This window comes from Bufo bufo, chromosome 11 (genome assembly GCF_905171765.1).
Source record: "Bufo bufo chromosome 11, aBufBuf1.1, whole genome shotgun sequence".
NCBI classification, from domain to species: domain Eukaryota; kingdom Metazoa; phylum Chordata; class Amphibia; order Anura; family Bufonidae; genus Bufo; species Bufo bufo.
The window spans coordinates 77492580-77517652 of NC_053399.1; the positions used below are offsets into that span (position 1 = coordinate 77492580).

Genomic DNA, 25073 nt, shown 5'->3' on the forward strand with positions numbered 1-25073 from the left:
CCCAAGTATTTATAATGCCGCCTCCAGTGCCCCCTGTAGTTATATTCCTCTGTTTAGTGTCCTCAGAAATTATAATTCCTCATCACCTCCGCCATACAGTCCCATGTAAATAACACTATTTCCCTCCCTCCGCCATAGAGTCTCATATAAATACCATCACACCATCTCTCCAGCCCCTGCAATATACAGCTGTTATTGTGTAAAACTTACATAAATAAATAAAAAGTATACATATTAGGTATCGCCGCGTCCGTATCGACCGGCTCCATAAAAATATCACATGACCTAACCCCTCAGATGAACACCGTAAAAAATAAAAAATTATAACTGTGCTAAATAAACCATTTTTTGTCACCTCACATCACAAAAAGTGTAATAGCAAGCGATCAAAAAGTCATTCGCACACCAAAATAGTGCCAATCAAACCGTCATCTCATCTTGCAAAAATCATACCCTACCCAAGATAATCGCCCAAAAACTGGAAAAATTATGGCTCTCAGACTATGGAAACACTAAAACATGATTTTTTTTGTTTCAAAAAAGAAATCATTGTGTAAAACTTACATAAATAAAAAAAGTATACATATTAGGCACCGCCGCGTCCGTGACAACCTGGTCTATAAAAATATCACATGATCTAACCTGTCAGATGAATGTTGTAAATAAGAAAAAATAAAAACGGTGCCAAAACAGCTATTTCTTGTTACCTTGCCTCACAAAAAGTGTAATATAGAGCAACCAAAAATCATATGTACCTTAAACTAGTACCAACAATACTGCCACCCTATCCCGTAGTTTCTAAAATGGGGTCACTTTTTTGGAGTTTCTACTCTAGGGGTGCATCAGGGGGGCTTCAAATGGGACATGGTGTCAAAAAAAACAGTCCAGCAAAACCTGCCTTCCAAAAACCGTATCGCATTCCTTTCCTTCTGCGCCCTGCCGTGTGCCCGTACAGCGGTTTACGACCACATATGGGGTGTTTCTATAAACTACAGAATCAGGGCCATAAATAATGAGTTTTGTTTGGCTGTTAACTAGGGATCGACCGATTATCGGTTTTACTGATATTATCGGCCGATATTCAGTATTTTGACCGTTATCGGTATCTATTTTGCCGATATACCGATAACGTATTGGGAACACAGATTGCACTGCTGTCAGCGCTCTCCGTGTTCCCTCAGCAGCACAGGGAAGAAGGAAGCAGTGTCTCCTCCCCCCTGTGCTGCCGCCAATGAGAGGAAGGAGGACAAGAGAAGGGGAGGGGTTATGGCCACTGCGCCACCAATGAAGATACAGGAGGCGGGAGCTGGCTGCAGAATCCCATAGCCGGCTCCCGACCTCTATGAGCGGTAGCTGCGACCTGCGGTAGTTAACCCCTCAGGTACCGCGGACCGCAGCTATTGCTCATAGAGGTCGGGAGCCGGCTATGTGATTCTGCAGCTCCCGCCTCCTGTATATGAATGAATGAGAGACTTATCTTCATTGGTGGCGCAGTGCGCCCCCCCCCCCCCTCCAGTATTAATCATTGGTGGCGCAGTGCGACCCCCCCCTCCAGTATTAATCATTGGTGGCAGTGGCCACAGGGTCCCCTCTCCCCTCCTCCTCCGATCAGAGCCCCAGCAGTGTAATCCTGGGGCTCCGATCGATTACCATGGCAGCCAGGACGCTATTGAAGCCCTGGCTGCCATGATAAGCTCCATGCTGCTGTGTGCACAGAGCACAGAGCAGCAGGGACAGTGTGAGCTCCTATTCACCCTGATAGAGATCTATCAGGGGGAATAGGACAAGGGTTCTAGTCCCTAAGGGGGCTAAAGGTTAGTAAAAAAAACAAACACCAAAATATTAAGTATAAATGAAAAAGAAAGATTTGCAAAAAAAAAAAAACCTACACGCTATCAATAAACATATTAATTTTCAGCAGATTTGTGTAGGAATTTTTTTTTTTTTTTTCAAAAATGAAAATTCCCAGAATATCGGTATAAGTTATCGGCTATCGACCTGAAAGTTCACAAATTATCAATATCGGTCCTAAGAAATCTATATTGGTCGATCCCTACTGTTAACCCTTGCTTTGTAACTGGAAAAAAAAAATATTAAAATGGAAAATCTGCCAAAAAAGTGAAATTTTGAAATTGTATCTCTATTTTCCATTAATTCTTGTGGAACACCTAAAGGGTTAACGTTTGTAAAACCAGTTTTGAATACCTTGAGGGGTGTAGTTTATAGAATGGGGTCATTTTTGGGTGGTTTCTATTATGTAAGCCTCGCAAAGTGACTTCAGACCTGAACTGCTCCCTAAAAATTGGGTTTTTGAAAATTTCAGAAAAATTTAAAGATTTGCTTCTAAACTTCTAAGCCTTGTAACATCCCCAAAAAATAAAATATCATTCCCAAAATGATCCAAACATGAAGTAGACATATGGGGAATGTAAAGTAATAACTGTTTTTGGAGGTATTACTATGTATTATAGAAGTAGAGAAATTGCAAATTGGAAATTTGCAATTTTTTCAAAATTTTCGGTAAATTTGGTATTTTTTTTTATAAATTTATAAATAATTTTTTTGACTTCATTTTACCAGTGTCATGAAGTACAATATGTGACGAAAAAACAATCTCAGAATGCCCTGGCTAAGTAAAAGCGTTTTAAAGTTATCACCACATAAAGTGACACTGGTCAGATTTGCGATAAATGACCTGGTCCTTAAGGTGAAATAAGGCTGTGTCCTTAAGGGGTTAAAGTCTATGTACACTTTCAGCATTTTTTTTATGATTGCATTTAACTCATTTTGGGCTAAAAATAATTTTTTCAATTGGTCTTTATTCAAAATATTCAGCCATTCTGTCACAAAGGGTTAACTGTTTTTCTAGCTGTGTGACTGGTCATCTAATAACCCTCATCTCTAAACTACTGAGAGGTCAGAAACACTTAATAAAACCATATTCTTATCAGTAAGATAAGAGCTGAGCTACACTGAGTGTTTATAATGTCAGAGAGCAGAGATAAGGATCCCGTCAGCTCCTCAACTGACGGAACAGTGAGAAAATTCGGATCCTGCTAGTAGAGCATCTCAGTTCTGTACAGAGAAAAGGGCTCCATATTTTTAATAAAGACCAATTGAAAAAATGATTTTTAGCTGCTAATGAGTACAATGCACTAATAACATAAGCATTTCGTCAGTGAACTTCCGGCATTATCAGGCACATATCATTTGGGTGTCCTTCTGTCAGATTTAAAGGGATTGTGCAGCGATTTATATTGATGACCTATCCTCAATATCTGATTCACCCCCACCCCCTGCCGATCAGCTGTTTGAAGAGGAGGCAGTACTCCATCCGAGCGCAGCTTCCTGGTCATTACACTACGGGTCGTCTCCCCTGTAGAGGTGGCGCAGTGTAATTACAAGTACTCACCCCATTCAAGTTGTACTTCTGAGACCAAAAGTAATGAGACAGAATAATAATCATAAATCAAACTTTCACTTTTTAATACTTGGTTGCGAATCCTTTGCCGTCAATTACAGCCTGAAGTCTGGAACACATAGACATCACCAGACGCTGGGTTTCATCCCTGGTGATGCTCTGCCAGGCCTCTACTGCAACTGTCTTCAGTTCCTGCTTGTTCTTGGGGCATTTTCCCTTCAGTTTTGTCTTCAGCAAGTGAAATACATGTTCAATCGGATTCAGGTCCGGTGATTGACTTGGCCATTGCATAACATTCCACTTCTTTCCCTTAAAAAACTCTTTGGTTGCTTTTGCAGTATGCTTTGGGTCATTGTCCATCTGCACTGTGAAGCGCCGTCCAATGAGTTCTGAAGCATTTGGCTGAATATGAGCAGATAATATTGCCCGAAACACTTCAGAATTCGTCCTGCTTCTTTTGTCAGCAGTCACATCATCAATAAATACAAGAGAACCAGTTCCATTGGCAGCCATACATGCCCACGTCATGATACTACCACCACCATGCTTCACTGATGAGGTGGTATGCTTAGGATCATGAGCAGTTCCTTTCCTTCTCCATACTCTTCTCTTCCCATCACTCTGGTACAAGTTGATCTTGGTCTCATCTGTCCATAGGATGTTGTTCCAGAACTGTGAAGGCTTTTTTAGATGTTGTTTGGCAAACTCTAATCTGGCCTTCCTGTTTGGATTGCATCTTGTGGTAAACCCTCTGTATTCACTCTGGTGAAGTCTTCTCTTGATTGTTGACTTTGACACACATACACCTACCTCCTGGAGAGTGTTCTTGATCTGGGCAACTGCTGTGAAGGGTGTTTTCTTCACCAGGGAAAGAATTCTTCGGTCATCCACCACAGTTGTTTTCCGTGGTCTTCCGGGTCTTTTGGTGTTGCTGAGCTCATTGCTGCGTTCCTTATGTTTAAGAATGCTCCAAACAGTTGTTTTGGCCGCGCCTAATGTTTTTTCTATCTCTCTGATGGGTTTGTTGTGTTTTTTCAGCCTAATGATGGCTTCCTTCACTGATAGTGACAGCTCTTTGGATCTCATCCTGAGAGTTGACAGCAACAGATTCCAAATGCAAATAGCAGACTGGAAATGAACTCTGGACCTTTTATCTGCTCATTGTAATTGGGATAATGAGGGAATAACACACACCTGGCCATGGAACAGCTGAGAAGCCAAATGTCCCATTACTTTTGGTCCCTTAACAAGTGGGAGGCACATATGCAAACTGTTGTAATTCCTGCACCGTTCACTTGATTTGGATGTAAATAGCCTCAAATTAAAGCTTACAGTCTGCAGGTAAAGCACATCTTGTTTGTTTCATTTCAAATCCATTGTGGTGGTGTATAGAGCCAAAAATGTTAGAATTGTGTCAATGTCCCAATATTTATGGACTTGACTGTAAATCGCTGCACAGCCCTTATAAAGTACTTACACTGGAAGAGATACATGGGTCGATTGACACTTTTTTTCTTTTTTTTCCTTTACTTTTTTTTCACTGTCTACACTGTAACTGGGGCATCCACAGGATCCCCAGTGATAGGGGAAACAGCCCCCTGTGGGGACATTACACACAGGCAGAGCTGATCGGGGTCTCCTTAGCCCCAGACACACCCGGCGGTCACATGACCACTAGGACTAATAGAAGAAGCAGCTTGGCTCCCCTCCCTGCGCTCCTCCACAATCTCCTGCCGTCACTGGAAAAGGCAAGAGTGGTAATAGACTGCTCCTCAGGGTCCCCGCTGTGTCTCACAGCCCGGACCCGACCTGCTCCTGACCGTTTATATACATACCCTGGGCAGATAGGACGTATATAGTCAGTGGGCAGTCGGGAAGGGGTTAAAATCCGCAGCATGTCAATTGTAAAGTGCTTTTCCCCGTAGACTTCAATGGGGTTGTTAATATAAACAAACAATGCACAAAATCGGTGATAAATAGGGCAGATTCATGTCCGTTTTTTGTGCGCTTTTGGTTCCGTGTGACATCCGTATTGCATCCATGTCTTTATTTATTTTTGCAAATCCATTGTAACAATGCCTATCCTTGTCTGCAAAACGGACAAGAATAGGACATGTTCTATCTTTTTTGCAGGGCTACAGAACAGACATACGGATGTGGACAGCACGCGGTGTGCTGTCTGCATTTTTTGCGGACTCGTTGAAATAAATGTGTCTGCATCCTATCCGCAATAAACCAGACACGGAAACAAAATATATTTGTGTGCATGAGGCCTTACAGTGCTCCCGACTAAAACAAATAACCAGGAGCCATTGGCTCCTGAACTAAAAAATGTAGGAGCCAAATTTAAATTTTTTAGTTGCCAAATTTAAAATGCATATAATTAAAAAAAGGACTTGGAGAAGAAGATGAGACACAGGTCACAGTGGTGAGCCCGCTCTACATATAGGAGAATACAGCACCACATACCTCTCATGTTCAGTGACATCTTTTGGGGGATAAGGTGACTAAAAATGGCAAATTGCGCGGTTCAGATTTTTTTTCTGTTACGGCCTTCACCAGAGCGGGAATTTTTTAAAATATTTTAATAGCTCACACTTTTTTGGATGTGGCGATATGTAATATGTTTATTTTTAATTGTTTGTAAAGATTTAAACTTTTAGTATTATGGTGTTTTTTTTAAACTCCCCCCCCCCCCCCTTAGGTGCTATAAGCTGGATCTTTTCATCCCTTGTCCTATTCACCCTGATAGATCTCTATTTGGGTGACTAGGACTTCACACTGTCCCTGCTGCTCTGTGCTTTGTACACACAGCAGCAGGGAGGTTACCATGGCAGCCAGGGCTTCAGTAGCGTCCTGGCTGCCATGGTAACCGATCAGAGCCCCAGCAGTGTAATCTGCCACTGCCACTAATGGAGGGGAGGGGACCCTGTGGCCCCCATATAACAATGAGGGGGGGCCTGTGGCCACTGCGCCACCAATGATACTAATAATGGGGGGAGGGGGGGCGCACTGCACCACCCGACCAATTATACTAATACTAGGGGGGGGCACTCCGCCACCAATGATACTAATACTTTGGAGGGCGCATTGCACCACCCCACCAATGATACTAATACTAGGGAGGGCGCACTGCACCACCAATGATACTAATACTAGGGAGGGCTCACTGCACCACCAATGATACTAATACGTGGGGGGCACTGCGCAACCAGTTGGCGCCTGCATAGAGCGCCTCCGTTCACCCGCTGTGGCCCCCGGTATTTTCAACATTCAGAGCAAGGAGGAGGAGGAGACTCCAGTGTCTCTCCTTCTCCCTGACAGCAGCGCTGTCCAATCACAGCTCAGAGCGAGGGAGTTTTTTTTTTTCTCGATTTCTGCGATTGGACAGCGCTGCTGTCAGGGAGAAGGAGAGACACTGGCGTCTCCTCCTCCTCCTTGCTCTGAATGTTGAAAATACCGGGGGCCACAGCGGACGAATGGAGCGGCGCCCAGGAATAATAGTAAGTGCACTTAGATCCCTGGGCGCCGCTCTATGCAGCCTGCTGATAAGTTCATATTCTTTGGACCCATGAAAGGTCCTCTAACTCCTTTATACAAGTGTCGGCAGCGGTATCACAGACCCGGCACCCGGCCTTAATAACAGGGCCATCTGAGGGGTTAATTGCCGCGTATCGCATACCCTGTTATTGAGGCCGGGTCTGTGATACCGCTGCAGACACTTGTATTAATATGTTTTACATTCATTGGTGGCGCAGTGGCCACAGCTCCTCCCCTCCTCCTCGCTGCTATCTCCCCATTGGTGGCAGTGGCCACAGCTCCTCCTCCTCCCTGCTATCTCCCCATTGGTGGCGCAGTGGCCACAGCTCCTCCCCTCCTCCTCGCTGCTATCTCCCCATTGGTGGCGCAGTGGCCACAGCTCCTCCTCCTCCCTGCTATCTCCCCATTGGTGGCAGTGGCCACAGCTCCTCCCCTCCTCCTCGCTGCTATCTCACCATTGGTGGCGCAGTGGCCACAGCTCCTCCCCTCCTCCTCGCTGCTATCTCCCCATTGGTGGCGCAGTGGCCACAGCTCCTCCCCTCCTCCTCGCTGCTATCTCCCCATTGGTGGCGCAGTGGCCACAGCTCCTCCCCTCCTCCTCGCTGCTATCTTCCCATTGGTGGCGCAGTGGCCACAGCTTCTCCTCCTCCCTGCTATCTCCCCATTGGTGGCAGTGGCCACAGCTCCTCCCCTCCTCCTCCCTGCTATCTCCCCATTGGTGGCAGTGGCGGCCGCGTCACAGTGGGGAGGTAGGGTCTCCCTTCTTCTCCACTGTGCTAGTGAAGAGAGCGTGGCGCGTGCCTTGTTCTTTAACTGATACTAGGCTGCGCAGCAGCGCGGCGGGCCAGTCACAAATGGCAACAAGACTAAAAAGTCTTGTCGCCAGCTGCAAATTTTAAGGCGCCATTTGTGACTGGTCGCCATCTGGAGCCCTGCCTTAATCTGCAACATATGCATCTACAGATCCTGAAGAGAGAAAAATGTGTGGAGGATGATAGGTGATTTGGTGTCGTGCATTAGTTCACAGAAGTGACCCGTTTCACTGAAATTTGACCATTATTTATGGAATTTCCCCAAGTGTTAGGAACAGATTTCAGCAATGTATAATTAAAGATTCTGCAAACTGGTTCCAGATGTAAACGAGACAATAGAATACCCCAAATGGACACATTTTTATTTATTAATTCTTAAAGGGGTTGCACAGTGGCTTAATATTAATGACGTGTCCTCAGGATAGGTCATCAATATCAGATCGGCGGGGGTCCGACCCCCGGGACCAATCAGCTGGTTAAAGAGAAGGCCGCACCTTCTCTTCATTGTTTGCCTCCTCGCCGTCGCATCGCCTTCACTTCTATGGGACGGCTCTGTAGTATACACTTGTCCCATAGAAGTGAATGGGACGCTTGTAATTACACGGCTCACCACTGCGATGTCGTTTCCCATTTCTTTCAATAGGACTTCTTATAGGATTAAATGGAGGGTGGCTGCGCAGGCGTGGTGCGCCCTCCTTCACTTTGCGGGCCCCGTTCTAAAGATAACATTATCAGACATTGGGGGCATATCCTAGTACTATGCCCCCAATGTCGGAGGTGAGACGACCCTCTTTAATTTTAACACCTAATAGAAACAAAAATGTAGAAATTAACGCAACACTTTTTCTTTGTTGTCAGCAAATACAATGCGCCGTTTGTCCGAATTTTGTGGACTAGTAATGGGAGCCTTCTGTCTTTTTCTGGAACGGATGTACAGATGAGGAAAGCGCACAAATCATCCATGCGCTTTCTGCATCCATATGTGCTTTCCGCAAAAAGATAAACTATGTCCACAAAATACGGAACCAGTGAAGTCGGTCTGCCAAAAAAAAGAGCGGATGGCACACGGACCGGATGCGTATTTTGCAGATACGTGGTTTGCGGACTGCAAAATGAATACGGTTGTGTGCATGAGGCCTTGGTCTGCCCTGCATTTCATATTTCCCATATTTCATACCAGTCCCCCGATACCGATCCTGGCGTAACATGCTGGCTCAACCAGTGGCAGGTCACCCCAAAGGCCAGTGATTGGATGAGTGAGCAGCGTCGGAATGACAGCAGCAGGGAACTGATGGAGGTGAGTAATGCTTTTTTTTTTTAAACATTTTCTGTCCCTTTTTTTTTAATTTAATTAAATTTTTTTTAAATGAGTCCCCGGAAACCTCAGGGATCTCTCAGGATCTCTTTTAGCACCGTACACCACTATGGATAGATGAACAGTTTTAATACTAGAGACTACCCGGAATATTCCCATCAGGGGGGTCACTGTTAACCTCTGCCTATTAGGATGTGTTCATACACAGCAGATTTGTGGTAGAAATAGCTACAACCAAGAAAGAAAAAAATATGTTGTATAGTGGGGTTTCGATACCATAAAGTATTGCGATACTCGATACCACGCGAAAAAAATAAAACGCCAAAAAAGCAGCGTGCATTCCGCATTTTATGGAACGTCCGGCCCATAATCGAACAGTCCTATTCTATTTTTTGGGGGTACAAGGTGTTTAACGAAAAATGGCGAATCGCGTAGTTTTTATTTTATTGTTTTCTGTTACGGCGCTCACCGCATAGGACATTTTTTTTTTTATATTTTAATAGTTTGGACTTTTCCGATGTGGCGATATGTAATATGTTTATTTATTTATTTATTGTTTATATATTTTATATGTAAAATTGGAAAGGGGTGATTTATACTTAATATTTTGGTGTGTTTTTTTTTACTGTTTATTTAATAACTATTTTCCCCCTCAGGGGCTAGAACCTGGGATCTTTTCATCCCTTTTCCTATTCACCCTGATAGAGATCTATTAGGGTGAATAGCACTTTACACTCCCTGCTGCCCTGTGCTCTGTGCACACAGCAGCAGGGAGCTGAACATGGCAGCCAGGGCTTCAGTAGTGTCCTGGCTGCCATGGTAACTGATCGGAGCCCCAGGATTACACTGCTGGGGCTCCGATCGGAAGCTTCCACTGCCACCAATGAGGGGGAGGCGAGGGGACCCTGTGGCCACTGCCACCAATGATTTTAATACTGGGGGGTTGGGGGGGGCGCACTGCGCCACCAATGATTTTAATATTGGGGGGGTTGAGGTGAGTGGGCGCACTGCGCCACCAATGATTTTAATATTGGGGGGTTGAGGAGAGTGGGCGCACTGCGCCACCAATGATTTTAATATTGAGGGGTTGAGGTGAGTGGGTGCACTGCGCCACCATTGATTTTAATATTGGGGGGTTGAGGAGAGTGGGCGCAGTGCGCCACCAATGATTTTAATACTGGGGGGGGGAGGGCGCATTGCTCCACCAATGGTAATATAATTAACATTTAATACAGGAGGCGGGTGAGGCACCTGAGAGGTTAACTGGTGCTAATCGCAGCTCCCCGCCAGCACCCACTTCCGGGATTTGTATTAACCCCTTAAGGACCGGGCTCATTTTCACCTTAAGGACCAGGCCATTTTTTGGAAATCTGACCAGTGTCACTTTAAGTGCTCATAACTTTAAAACGCTTTGACTTACCCAGGCCGTTCTGAGATTGTTTTTTCGTCACATATTGTACTTCATGTCACTGCTAAAATTGGGTCAAAAAATTTAATTTTTTTGCATAAAAAAATACAATTTTTACCAAAAATTTTGAAAAATTAGCAAATTTCAAACTTTCAGTTTCTCTACTTCTGTAATACATAGTAATACCCCCAAAAATTATGATGATTTTACATTCCCCATATGTCTACTTCATGTTTGAATTGTTTTGGGAATGATATTTTATTTTTTGGGGATGTTACAAGGCTTAGAAGTTTAGAAGCAAATTTTGAAATTTTCAGAAATCTTCAAAATCCCACTTTTTATGGACCAGTTCAGGTTTGAAGTCACTTTGTGAGGCTTAGATAATAGAAACCTCCCAAAAATGACCCCATTCTAGAAACTACACCCCTCAAGGTATTCAAAACTGTTTTTTCAAACTTTATTAACCCTTTAGGTCTTCCACAAGAGTTAATGGCAGATGGAGAAACAATTTTGAAATTTCTATTTTTTGGAAAATTTTCCAATATAATCAATTTTTTCCAGGAGTAAAACAAGGGTTAACTGCCAAACAACACTCAAAATGGGTTGCCCTGATTCTGTAGTTTGCAAAAACACCCCATATGTGGTCGTAAACTACTGTTTGGCCGAACGGTAGCACATAGAAGGAGGGGAACACCATATGGGTTTTGGAAGGCAGATTTGGCAGGACTGGTTTTGTTTATACCATGTCCCATTTGAAGCCCCCTGTTGCACCCCTAGAATAGAAATTTCAAAAAAGTGACTCCATCTAAGAAAGTACACCCCTCAAGGTATTCAAAACTGGGTTTACAAACTTTGTTAACCCTTTAGGTGTTCCACAAGAGTTAATGGCAGATGGAGAAACAATTTTGAAATTTCTATTTTTTGGAAAAGTTTCCAATATAATACATTTTTTCCAGGAGTAAAACAAGGGTTAACTGCCAAACAACACTCAAAATGGGTTGCCCTGAATCTGTAGTTTGCAAAAACACCCCATATGTGGTCGTAAACTACTGTTTGGCCGAACGGTAGCACATAGAAGGAGGGGAACGCCATATGGGTTTTGGAAGGCAGATTTGGCAGGACTGGTTTTGTTTATACCATGTCCCATTTGAAGCCCCCTGTTGCACCCCTAGAATAGAAATTTCAAAAAAGTGACTCCATCTAAGAAAGTACACCCCTCAAGGTATTCAAAACTGGGTTTACAAACTTTGTTAACCCTTTAGGTGTTCCACAAGAGTTAATGGCAGATGGAGAAACAATTTTGAAATTTCTATTTTTTGGAAAAGTTTCCAATATAATCAATTTTTTCCAGGAGTAAAACAAGGGTTAACTGCCAAACAACACTCAAAATGGGTTGCCCTGATTCTGTAGTTTGCAAAAACACCCCATATGTGGTCGTAAACTACTGTTTGGCCGAACGGTAGCACATAGAAGGAGGGGAACGCCATATGGGTTTTGGAAGGCAGATTTGGCAGGACTGGTTTTGTTTATACCATGTCCCATTTGAAGCCCCCTGTTGCACCCCTAGAATAGAAATTTCAAAAAAGTGACTCCATCTAAGAAAGTACACCCCTCAAGGTATTCAAAACTGGGTTTACAAACTTTGTTAACCCTTTAGGTGTTCCACAAGAGTTAATGGCAGATGGAGAAACAATTTTGAAATTTCTATTTTTTGGAAAAGTTTCCAATATAATCAATTTTTTCCAGGAGTAAAACAAGGGTTAACTGCCAAACAACACTCAAAATGGGTTGCCCTGATTCTGTAGTTTGCAAAAACACCCCATATGTGGTCGTAAACTACTGTTTGGCCGAACGGTAGCACATAGAAGGAGGGGAACACCATATGGGTTTTGGAAGGCAGATTTGGCAGGACTGGTTTTGTTTATACCATGTCCCATTTGAAGCCCCCTGTTGCACCCCTAGAATAGAAATTTCAAAAAAGTGACTCCATCTAAGAAAGTACACCCCTCAAGGTATTCAAAACTGGGTTTACAAACTTTGTTAACCCTTTAGGTGTTCCACAAGAGTTAATGGCAGATGGAGAAACAATTTTGAAATTTCTATTTTTTGGAAAAGTTTCCAATATAATCAATTTTTTCCAGGAGTAAAACAAGGGTTAACTGCCAAACAACACTCAAAATGGGTTGCCCTGATTCTGTAGTTTGCAAAAACACCCCATATGTGGTCGTAAACTACTGTTTGGCCGAACGGTAGCACATAGAAGGAGGGGAACACCATATGGGTTTTGGAAGGCAGATTTGGTAGGACTGGTTTTGTTTATACCATGTCCCATTTGAAGCCCCCTGTTGCACCCCTAGAATAGAAATTTCAAAAAAGTGACTCCATCTAAGAAAGTACACCCCTCAAGGTATTCAAAACTGGGTTTACAAACTTTGTTAACCCTTTAGGTGTTCCACAAGAGTTAATGGCAGATGGAGAAACAATTTTGAAATTTATATTTTTTGGAAAATTTTCCAATATAATCAATTTTTTCCAGGAGTAAAACAAGGGTTAACTGCCAAACAACACTCAAAATGGGTTGCCCTGATTCTGTAGTTTGCAAAAACACCCCATATGTGGTCGTAAACTACTGTTTGGCCGAACGGTAGCACATAGAAGGAGGGGAACGCCATATGGGTTTTGGAAGGCAGATTTGGCAGGACTGGTTTTGTTTATACCATGTCCCATTTGAAGCCCCCTGTTGCACCCCTAGAATAGAAATTTCAAAAAAGTGACTCCATCTAAGAAAGTACACCCCTCAAGGTATTCAAAACTGGGTTTACAAACTTTGTTAACCCTTTAGGTGTTCCACAAGAGTTAATGGCAGATGGAGAAACAATTTTGAAATTTCTATTTTTTGGAAAAGTTTCCAATATAATACATTTTTTCCAGGAGTAAAACAAGGGTTAACTGCCAAACAACACTCAAAATGGGTTGCCCCGATTCTGTAGTTTGCAGAAACACCCCATATGTGGTCGTAAACTACTGTTTGGCTAAACGGCAGGACATAGAAGAAGGGGAATGTCATATGGTTTTTGGAAGGCAGATTTTGCTGGACTGGTTTATTGACACCATGTACCCTTTCAAGCCCCCTGATGCACCCCTAGAGTAGAAACTCCATAAAAGTGACCCCATCTAGGAAACTATGGGATAAGGTGGTTGTTGTTTTGGGACTATTTTAGGGGTAAATTAGATTTTTGGTTGCTCTATATTACTCTTTTTGAGGCAATGTAACAAAAAAATTAAATTCTAAAATTGTTTCTACATTCGCTATTTAGTTTTGTGGAACACCTAAAGGGTTAACGTAGTTTGTAAAGTAACTTTTGAATACCTTGAGGGGTGTAGTTTCTTAGATGGGGTCACTTTTTTGGAGTTTCTAGTCTAGGCTACATCAGGGGGGGCTTCTAATGGGACATGGTGTCAAAAAAAAAACTGTCCATCAAAATCTGCCTTCCAGAAACCATATGGAGTTCCCTTCGTTCTATGCCCTGCCGTGCGGCTATATAGCCATTTACGACCACATATGGGGTGTTTCTGCAAACTACAGAATCAGGGCCATAAATATTGAGTTTTGTTTGGCTGTTAACCCTAGCTTTATTACCGGCAAAAAGGATTCAAATGGAAATTTTGCCCAAAAATGGGTGTTTTGGCACCGTTTTTATTTTATATTTTTAACACCGTTCATCCGAGGCGTTTGGGCAAAAGTTATTTTTATAGCGACGACTTTTACGCACGCGACGATGCCCAATATGTATGGCTCTCAGACTTTGGAGACACTAAGCAGGCATCCTAAAAACTGCGGCCCTCCAGATGTTGTAAAACTACAATTCCCACCATGCCCTGCTGATGGCTGTAGGTTGTCTGGGCATGCTGGGAGTTATAGTTTTACAACATCTGGAGGGCCGCAGTTTGAGGATGCCTGCACTAAAACTAATATTTTTTTGGGAAAAAAAAAATGTTTCCGTGTCTCCAAAGTCTGAGAGCCATAGTTTTTTATGTTCTCTAGTGGACTGTTGGGGATTATAAAAATTTAGTACTCCATGGAAGTGTGATACTCCCTGAAGCAATCGATAATGCAGAGGCCCGGATGATCGGGGCAAGTGTCACATTGAGTAGTGGTGTCCTTCCGTATCCCCCTCCTGCGACACACTCTGCACTTTTTTTGGGTTCGTCCCTTCTTTCCAGTATGGGGGACCACACCTGGAAAGTGTTGGCCAGGGACGATCCGGGCGCCTCCAATTCCCGAGGTACTCCGGCCTGCTCTTTCCCGGTCCGAAAAGATCAGGTCCTTGAGGACTGCCTCATAGAATTGGAGGAATGTCCCTGTGCTGCCAGCGCTTCGGGATAGTACAAAAGAGTTGTACATGGCAACCTGTACCAAGTAGACCGCAACTTTTTTGTACCATGCCCGGGTTTTGCGCATGGCGTTATATGGCTTGAGGACTTGATCAGAGAGATCAACTCCTCCCATATACCGATTGTAGTCGACGATACAATCGGGCTTGAGGACCGTTGCCGCTGTACCTCGCACAGGGACTGGGGTGGTGCTGTTACTGTGGATTGTGGACAGCATAAGGACATCCCTCTTGTCCTTATACCTGACCAGCAACAGGTTTCCACTGGTAAGGGCACAGGTCTCACCCCTGGGGATAGGTACCTGGAGGGGGTAGGCAGGGAGGCCGCGTTGATTTTTCCGCACGGTCCCACAAGCGAACGTGGATCTGGCGGCAAGGGACCTGAACAAGGGGATACTGGTATAAAAGTTGTCCACGTACAAGTGGTAACCGTTATCCAGCAGTGGGTACATAAGGTCCCACACGAGTTTCCCGGTAACACCCAGAGTGGGGGGACATTCTGGGGGTTGAATACGGGAATCTCGCCCCTCGTACACACGAAATTTGTAAGTGTACCCTGAGGTACTCTCACAAATTTTGTATAGCTTCACGCCATACCTCGCCCGCTTTGTGGGAATGTATTGGCGGAAACTGAGTCTCCCCTTGAACGCAACGAGAGACTCATCAACCGCGACCTCCCTTCCAGGTACGTAGGCCTCCATGAATTTGGCCCCAAAGTGATCGATGACCGGCCGTATCTTATACAGCCGGTCATAGGCAGGATCACCTCGGGGTGGACATGCTGCATTATCGGAATAATGCAGACATTTCCGGACGGCCTCAAACCGGGAGCGTGTCATGACCATACTGTACAGTGGGGTCTGGTATAGGACGTCCCCACTCCAGTATTGCCTGACACTGGGTTTTTGGACTAGACCCATATGCAGCACGAGGCCCCAAAATGTCCTCATCTCGGCTGCACTGACCGGCGTCCAGCCACCGGGTCTAGCCAAAAATGAGCCTGGGTTTTGAGCGACGAACTGTTGGGCGTACAGATTCGTCTGCTCCACCATCAGATTCACCAGTGGGTTACTGAAAAAAAAACTAAAATAGTCAATTTCAGTAAACCCCACTGTGGGAATCTGGATTCCAGGATTGCCAGCAAAATCCGGAATCTCAGGCTCAAAGTCCACTGGGGGACACCAACTAAGTTCATCGGCAGGGGGCTCCGGTGGACTTATTTGGTGGGCCGGGAAACCAGTACGAACCCCAGGGCGGCTCGTACTAGGGTGGGCCACAGGATCCCTTTGATGGATCAAAAAAAGTTTTGAAATAAAAGAACTTTTTTTTTTTTTCTAACTTTTCCCTTCTTTCCCTGCCTAACGGTGCCTCTCCCTCACTGACCCTAACCTACCTGGGTGGCGATGGGTGCAGGAGGGTGATGGATGGCGATTAGGGGGACGCAGGAGCTGGTGCCGAACGGTGCTGCACGGTCAGGGTGCTGGACAGGAAGAGGAGGGGAGAGAGGAGCGCAGGAAGTTTGAATCTCGCGCCTCTCTCCCCTGCTCCAATCAGCACCCTGGACAGCGGCGTTCAGCACCAGGGCCAGCAACGCCTCTCCAAATCCTCGGACTGCGATAGGTGGTGTATAATTACGCCACCGATCGCAGTCTTTTTCCGGTTCATCGGGTCACAGGACACCCGAATGGACCGGAAACGCAGAAAACCGCAGGTCTGAATTGACCTGCGGTTTTCTGCGATCGTCGATACGGGGGGGTCAAATGACCCCCCCCTGCATTGTTACGGGATGCCGGCTGAATGATTTCAGCCGGCATCCCGTTCCGATTAACCCCCGCGGCGCCGGAATGCCGATTTTAAGTCAGGACGTACCGGTACGTCCTGTGTCCTTAAGGACTCGGGAAATAGGGCGTACCGGTACGTCCTATGTCCTTAAGGGGTTAAGGAGGACCTTTCATCTGGCAAAAAAAATGTGAACTAAGTATCATTATCTGTACAGCGGCGCCCAGGGATCTCCCTGCACTTACTATTATCCCTGGGCGCCGCTCCGTTCTCCCGCTATGTCCTCCGGTATGTTCGGTCACTTGGTTATACTGGGCGGAGACTGCCCTTGTTCTCCTGGGCGTTTCCTTCTCCCAGGCTGTGAGCACTGCGCTGCGATTGGCCAGCGCTACAGCCTAGGAGAAGGAGACGCCCAGCAGAACAAGGGCAGACTCCGCCTACTATAACCAAGTCCCCTAAGTCTCCGCCTACTATAACCAAGTGACCGAACATACCGGAGGACATAGCGGGAGAACGGAGCGGCGCCCAGGGATAATAGTAAGTGCAGTCAGATCCCCGGGCGCCGCTCTACATACTGTATCATGATACTTAGTTCAGAAATTTTTGCCCGCTGAAAGGTCCTCTTTAAACATTTACTTTCATTGGTGGCGCATGCGCCCGCCCCTCTCTCCTCATTGGTGGCGCAGTGCGCCCGCCCCCCTCTCCTCATTGGTGGCAGCAGCGGCACAGGGGGAGGAGAGACTGCTTCCTTCTCCCCTGTGCTGCTGAGGAGAACACGGAGAGCGCTGACAGCAGCGCGCTCATTGTTCTCTGATACTAGCGAAGCCTAGTATCGAAAAAAGGCAAATCCTGGTATGGAGGTCGATTGAATATCGAAAATTCAATACCCGAAACAACCCTATTGTATAGTTACGTACTTTTCCATCTTAAGCGGTAAGCGAATAGGTTTCTGAATTACTGTAAATGGGTTGTCTGATCTTAGATATTGATGTGCTACCAATGTCAGATACAGTAGGTGCGGGTCTCTCCTATGGGGCCCCCCAAAGTGAGCGGAGAGAAGCCATGCACGCAAAACCTCTCGCCATTCATTTTTATGGGACTGCCGAAAATAGGCAAACGCTGGCTTGGCTATCACTAATAGAAGTGAATGGAACGGTGCGCTCTCCATTCATTTCTATGGGGCTTTGGCGCTCTGCCATTTTTGGAACTCCCATAGAAATGAATAGAGAGCACCCTATGTATGCGTGGTGCACTCTCCCTCACTTTCTGGGGCCCGTTCTGGAGATAGTTGCGGGTCCCAGAGGTGGGATCCTCGTGAGATGACACAACCACTTTAAAAACCACCTAAGAGTAAAATCTATCAGGAGCAAATTGATTTATCCCAATTGCAATGTGTTTGTTTTCCAGGAAAGCGTCATGTCTAAATTTCCCCTTTCACATCAGGTCGCCTTTGGCCTGGCAGCTGGAGTGGCGGCTGGAATAATAGTATACGTGGTTCAACGGCAGCGTCGCCAAAATAATAAGCGAGCGCCAAAGCAAAATGGACATCATGTACGCGTGACCGGGGATGGTACTTTAACAGCAAGCTATTCACAAGGTTTGTCGTATTCTGCAAGTCGTCACATTCGGTGCCTAAGGCCGCATGAAAATAATACAGTGGTGTGTTTTATTTCAGCGCTGTCAGCAAACACGGATATTGGAGCCGCGTCACGCAGCGAGCAGTCAGATTTATTGAGCCGCCTGGACCATGTCCTTGGCAGCATTACAGAGCTGCGGCAGGAGATTGAGTCACTGCGGAGCATTCTTCATGGCCTGGCTGACGATATTGTTGGAGAAGTCCGGTGGGTACATGTTAGAACGGTGATTTCATACAGTCACTTCTGCCATCTTTAGGATTATAGTTGTATTATGTGGAATAACTTCTCGTTTAAATAAAACATTATGGCACACATCAGCAAATAGTCCAGATCCTAATAAAAGTGAAATATCACCGGACGCTCTGCTGCTGCATGGCATGCATTGGTATATCGATGGTGTGCCAGTGACTTACCTCCTTACAATCAGGAAATTGAAAGACTAATGAGTGCCGGCTCTTGCTCTGGTGGACTTGAGCCTCCAGGTATTACATTGCACAGCAGGAGTGTAACACTACGTGTCCTCTGCAGTGTCCACAGTGCATCCTAACTCCGCTGTACATGTACCACTGAAGTCCAGTCTTCAAATACGGCGTCCTCTTGTGAGTGCATTGGGCGCTATAGCTGCCAGGTACACAGCAGAGGTCCGGAGCTAATGTCTACGATCGGTGATAGTGGTAATTGCAGACATTTAGGTTTCTGCTGTATTATACAGCAAAGGCCCGGAGCTAATGTCTACGATCAGTGATAGCAGTGATCGCAGACATTTAGGTTTCTGCTGTATTACACAGCAGAGGCCCATAGCTAATGTCTACGATCGGTGATAGCGGTGATCGCAGACATTTAGGTTTCTGCTGTATTATACAGCAAAGGCCCGGAGCTAATGTCTACAATTGGTGATAGCAGTGATTGCAGACATTTAGGTTTCTGCTGTATTATACAGCAAAGGCCTGGAGCTAATGTCTACGATCGGTGATAGCAGTGATTGCAGACATTTAGGTTTCTGCTGTATTATACAGCAAAGGCCCAGAGCTAATGTCTACAATCGGTGATAGCGGTGATCGCAGACATTTAGGTTTCTGCTGTATTACACAGGAGAGGCCCGGAGCTAATGTCTACAATCGGTGATAGCGGTGATCGCAGACATTTAGGTTTCTGCTGTATTACACAGCAGAGGCCCAGAGCTAATATCTACAATCGGTGATAGCGGTGATCGCAGACATTTAGGTTTCTGCTGTATTACACAGCAGAGGCCCAGAGCTAATATCTACAATCGGTGATAGCGGTGATCGCAGACATTTAGGTTTCTGCTGTATTACACAGCAGAGGCCCAGAGCTAATATCTACAATCGGTGATAGCGGTGATCGCAGACATTTAGGTTTCTGCTGTATTACACAGCAGAGGCCCAGAGCTAATATCTACAATCGGTGATAGCGGTGATCGCAGACATTTAGGTTTCTGCTGTATTACACAGCAGAGGCCCAGAGCTAATGTCTACAATCGGTGATAGCGGTGATCGCAGACATTTAGCCCCTCAGATGCCATGGTCAAAAGTGATCACAGCATTTGAGTGGTGAAAATACGGGAGCTGCATGCTGCCACCCAGCAACAACCTCCCCCAGTTGAGATCGGGGAATTTGTTACATTAAAGGATAACTGGATAATTTCAATTTTCATATATGTAGTTACTAATAACATGATATTCCAGAATCAGTTACTATCAGACTGACTTACCCCATATTTAATAAGATTCAGCTCTTAGCAACCAGTCTGCATAAAACTGCAATTTCACTAATCAGTTATGATGGCCGCCACTGCCCTCACCCTGAGGCTAATCCCGCCTGCCCTCACTAGCCAGTAACAATAGCCCCCCAAAAGTGTCAGTAACCAGAGCCCTCCCCCCTAAAGGGTTAATCTCCTGCAGCACAAAGGGGTCCTCTTACCACTTGTTGCTCTCATTTATACACTGAGCAGATGGCAGATCTCCCTTCCCTACTCTGCGCTGCTTCCACTCTGCATCCTCCAGCTCTGCTGAGTGAGGGAGCGTCTGCCAAGTGCAGGGACAGGGAGAAGTGCACACAGCCCAGGCACTGTTATCAGCTGCTGGGGAGGACCTGGCTTTAATCATTTACTTACAGTCCCTGGATGTCGGTAATCTGACCTTCTGCGTCCTCCGGACCATGCCTAGCAACCCTATTTTAACCTCCTCAGGACCGCCGTACGCAGGATTGCGTCTTTGCGGCGGTCCTGTTGTTCTGGGTGGACGCGCCGGTGCGTCCTCTCGCGAGACGCGAGATTTCCTGTGAACGCGCGCACACAGGCGCGCGCGTTCACAGGATCGGAAGGTAAGCGAGTGGATCTCCAGCCTGCCAGCGGCGATCGTTCGCTGGCAGGCTGGAGATGTGATTTTTTTAACCCCTAACAGGTATATTAGACGCTGTTTTGATAACAGCGTCTAATATACCTGCTACCTGGTCCTCTGGTGGTCCCCTTTGTTTGGATCGACCACCAGAGGACACAGGCAGCTCAGTAATATGTTGCACCAAGCACCACTACACTACACCCCCCCCCCTGTCACTTATTAACCCCTTATTAGCCCTTGATCACCCCTGATCACCCCATATAGACTCCCTGATCACCCCCCTGTCATTGATTACCCCCCTGTCATTGATCACCCCCCTGTAAAGCTCCATTCAGATGTCCGCATGATTTTTACGGATCCACTGATAGACTGATCGGATCCGTAAAAATCATACGGACGTCTGAATGCAGCCTTACAGGGGAGTGATCAATGACTGTGGTGATCACCCCATATAGACTCCCTGATCACCCCCCTGTCATTGATTACACCCCTGTCATTGATCACCCCCCTGTAAAGCTCCATTCAGATGTCCGCATGATTTTTACGGATCCACTGATAGACTGATCGGATCCGTAAAAATCATACGGACGTCTGAATGCAGCCTTACAGGGGGGTGATCAATGACTGTGGTGATCACCCCATATAGACTCCCTGATCACCCCCCTGTCATTGATTACCCCTCTGTCATTGATCACCCCCCTGTAAAGCTCCATTCAGATGTCCGCATGATTTTTACGGATCCACTGATAGACTGATCGGATCCGTAAAAATCATACGGACGTCTGAATGCAGCCTTACAGGGGGGTGATCAATGACTGTGGTGAACACCCCATATAGACTCCCTGATCACCCCCCTGTCATTGATTACCCCTCTGTCATTGATCACCCCCCTGTAAAGCTCCATTCAGATGTCCGCATGATTTTTACGGATCCACTGATAGACTGATCGGATCCGTAAAAATCATACGGACGTCTGAATGCAGCCTTACAGGGGCGTGATCAATGACTGTGGTGATCACCCCATATAGACTCCCTGATCACCCCCCTGTCATTGATTACCCCTCTGTCATTGATCACCCCCCTGTAAAGCTCCATTCAGATGTCCGCATGATTTTTACGGATCCACTGATAGACTGATCGGATCCGTAAAAATCATACGGACGTCTGAATGCAGCCTTACAGGGGGGTGATCAATGACTGTGGTGAACACCCCATATAGACTCCCTGATCACCCCCCTGTCATTGATTACCCCTCTGTCATTGATCACCCCCCTGTAAAGCTCCATTCAGATGTCCGCATGATTTTTTACGGATCCACTGATAGACTGATCGGATCCGTAAAAATCATCCGGACGTCTGAATGCAGCCTTACAGGGGAGTGATCAATGACGGAGGTGATCACCCCATATAGACTCCCTGATCACCCCCCTGTCATTGATTACCCCTCTGTCATTGATCACCCCCCTGTAAAGCTCCATTCAGATGTCCGCATGATTTTTACGGATCCACTGATAGACTGATCGGATCCGTAAAAATCATACGGACGTCTGAATGCAGCCTTACAGGGGAGTGATCAATGACGGAGGTGATCACCCCATATAGACTCCCTGATCACCCCCCTGTCATTGATCACCCCCCTGTCATTGATCCCCCCCCCCCCCCCCCCCCCTGTAAGGCTGCATTCAGTCTTTTTTTTGGCCCAAGTTAGCGGAATTTTTTTTTTTTTCTTACAAAGTCACATATTCCACTAACTTGTGACAAAAAATAAAATCTCACATGAACTCACCATACCCCTCACGGAATCCAAATGCGTAAAATTTTTTAGACATTTATATTCCAGACTTCTTCTCACGCTTTAGGGCCCCTAGAATGCCAGGGCAGTATAAATACCCCACATGTGACCCCATTTCGGAAAGAAGACACCCCAGGTATTCGCTGAGGGGCATATTGAGTCCATGAAAGATTGAAATTTTTGTCCCAAGTTAGCGGAACGGGAGACTTTGTGAGAAAAAAATAAAAAATATCAATTTCCGCTAACTTGTGCCAAAAAAAAATAATTTCTATGAACTCGCCATGCCCCTCATTGAATACCTTGGGGTGTCTTCTTTCCAAAATGGGGTCACATGTGGGGTATTTATACTGCCCTGGCATTCTAGGGGCCCCAAAGCGTGAGAAGAAGTCTGGTATCCAAATGTCTAAAAATGCCCTCCTAAAAGGAATTTGGGCCCCTTTGCGCATCTAGGCTGCAAAAAAGTGTCACACATCTGGTATCGCCGTACTCAGGAGAAGTTGGGCAATGTGTTTTGGGGTGTCATTTTACATATACCCATGCTGGGTGAGATAAATATCTTGGTCAAATGCCAACTTTGTCTAAAAAAATGGAAAAAGTTGTCTTTTGCCAAGATATTTCTCTCACCCAGCATGGGTATATGTAAAAAGACACCCCAAAACACATTCCCCAACTTCTCCTGAATACGGCGATACCAGATGTGTGACACTTTTTTGCAGCCTAGGTGGGCAAAGGGGCCCACATTCCAAAGAGCACCTTTCGGATTTCACTGGTCATTTACCTACTTACCACACATTAGGGCCCCTGGAAAATGCCAGGGCAGTATAACTACCCCACAAGTGACCCCATTTTGGAAAGAAGAGACCCCAAGGTATTCGCTGATGGGCATAGTGAGTTCATGGAAGTTTTTATTTTTTGTCATAAGTTAGTGGAATATGAGACTTTGTATGAAAAAAATAAATAAATAAATAAATCAGCATTTTCCACTAACTTGCGACAAAAAATAAAAAATTCTAGGAACTCGCCATGCCCCTCACGGAATACCTTGGGGTGTCTTCTTTCCAAAATGGGGTCACTTGTGGGGTAGTTATACTGCCCTGGCATTCTAGGGGCCCAAATGTGTGGTAAGGAGTTTGAAATCAAATTCTGTAAAAAATGACCTGTGAAATCCGAAAGGTGCTGTTTGGAATATGGGCCCCTTTGCCCACCTAGGCTGCAAAAAAGTGTCACACATCTGGTATCTCTGTATTCAGGAGAAGTTGAGGAATGTGTTTTGGGGTGTCTTTTTACATATACCCATGCTGGGTGAGAGAAATATCTTGGTCAAATGCCAACTTTGTATAAAAAAATGGGAAAAGTTGTCTTTTGCCAAGATATTTCTCTCACCCAGCATGGGTATATGTAAAATGACACCCCAAAACACATTCCCCACCTTCTCCTGAGTACAGAGATACCAGATGTGTGACACTTTTTTGCAGCCTAGGTGGGCAAAGGGGCCCATATTCCAAAGAGCACCTTTCGGATTTCACTCGTCATTTTTTTTTTTACAGAATTTGATTTCAAACTCCTTACCACACATTTGGGCCCCTAGAATGCCAGGGCAGTATAACTACCCCACAAGTGACCCCATTTTGGAAAGAAGAGACCCCAAGGTATTTCGTGATGGGCATAGTGAGTTCATGGAAGTTTTTATTTTTTGTCACAAGTTAGTGGAATATGAGACTTTGTAAGAAAAAAAAAAAAAAAGAAAAAAATCATCATTTTCCGCTAACTTGTGACAAAAAATAAAAAGTTCTATGAACTCACTATGCCCATCAGCGAATACCTTAGGGTGTGTACTTTCCGAAATGGGGTCATTTGTGGGGTGTTTGTACTGTCTGGCCATTGTAGAACCTCAGGAAACATGACAGGTGCTCAGAAAGTCAGAGCTGCTTCAAAAAGCGGAAATTCACATTTTTGTACCATAGTTTGTAAACGCTATAACTTTTACCCAAACCATTTTTTTTTTACCCAAACATTTTTTTTTTATCAAAGACATGTAGAACAATAAATTTAGAGCAAAATTTCTATATGGATGTCGTTTTTTTTGCAAAATTTTACAACTGAAAGTGAAAAATGTCATTTTTTTGCAAAAAAATCGTTAAATTTCGATTAATAACAAAAAAAGTAAAAATGTCAGCAGCAATGAAATACCACCAAATGAAAGCTCTATTAGTGAGAAGAAAAGGAGGTAAAATTCATTTGGGTGGTAAGTTGCATGACCGAGCAATAAACGGTGAAAGTAGTGTAGGTCAGAAGTGTAAAAAGTGGCCTGGTCTTTCAGGGTGTTTAAGCACTGGGGGCTGAGGTGGTTAAGCACAGGTAAAAGTAGGCAGTGCAGGGAACAAAAATGTGGAATGAAGGGGTAATTGAATACACAGTGAAAAGTTGAAATAGGGCCACCAAGGAGATATTAATCACCACAATCCAATACTCAAAAAAATATATAATACGACAGTTATACATTAAAGGGACACTGACAGGCCCAAAAAGCATACTTAGGTATATATATGACAGTACAGGTCTTATAAAGTGTATAAGAATCATCTAAGTATCCCCCCTGTCCACCTTATAAATAC

The 25073-nt window shown here is 45.1% G+C and overlaps 1 protein-coding gene across 1 annotated transcript in view; it reads left to right on the forward strand.

Annotated features, from left to right (window-relative positions):
- RMDN3 (regulator of microtubule dynamics 3) overlaps positions 1 to 25073 on the forward strand; it is a 76480-nt gene that overhangs the window by 912 nt on the left and 50495 nt on the right. Inside the window, exons 2-3 of the mRNA XM_040412248.1 lie at positions 18077 to 18266; positions 18345 to 18510. Coding sequence (XP_040268182.1) covers positions 18086 to 18266; positions 18345 to 18510 — 347 coding nt within the window. The 5' untranslated portion in view covers positions 18077 to 18085. The remainder of the gene's footprint in view (positions 1 to 18076; positions 18267 to 18344; positions 18511 to 25073) is intronic.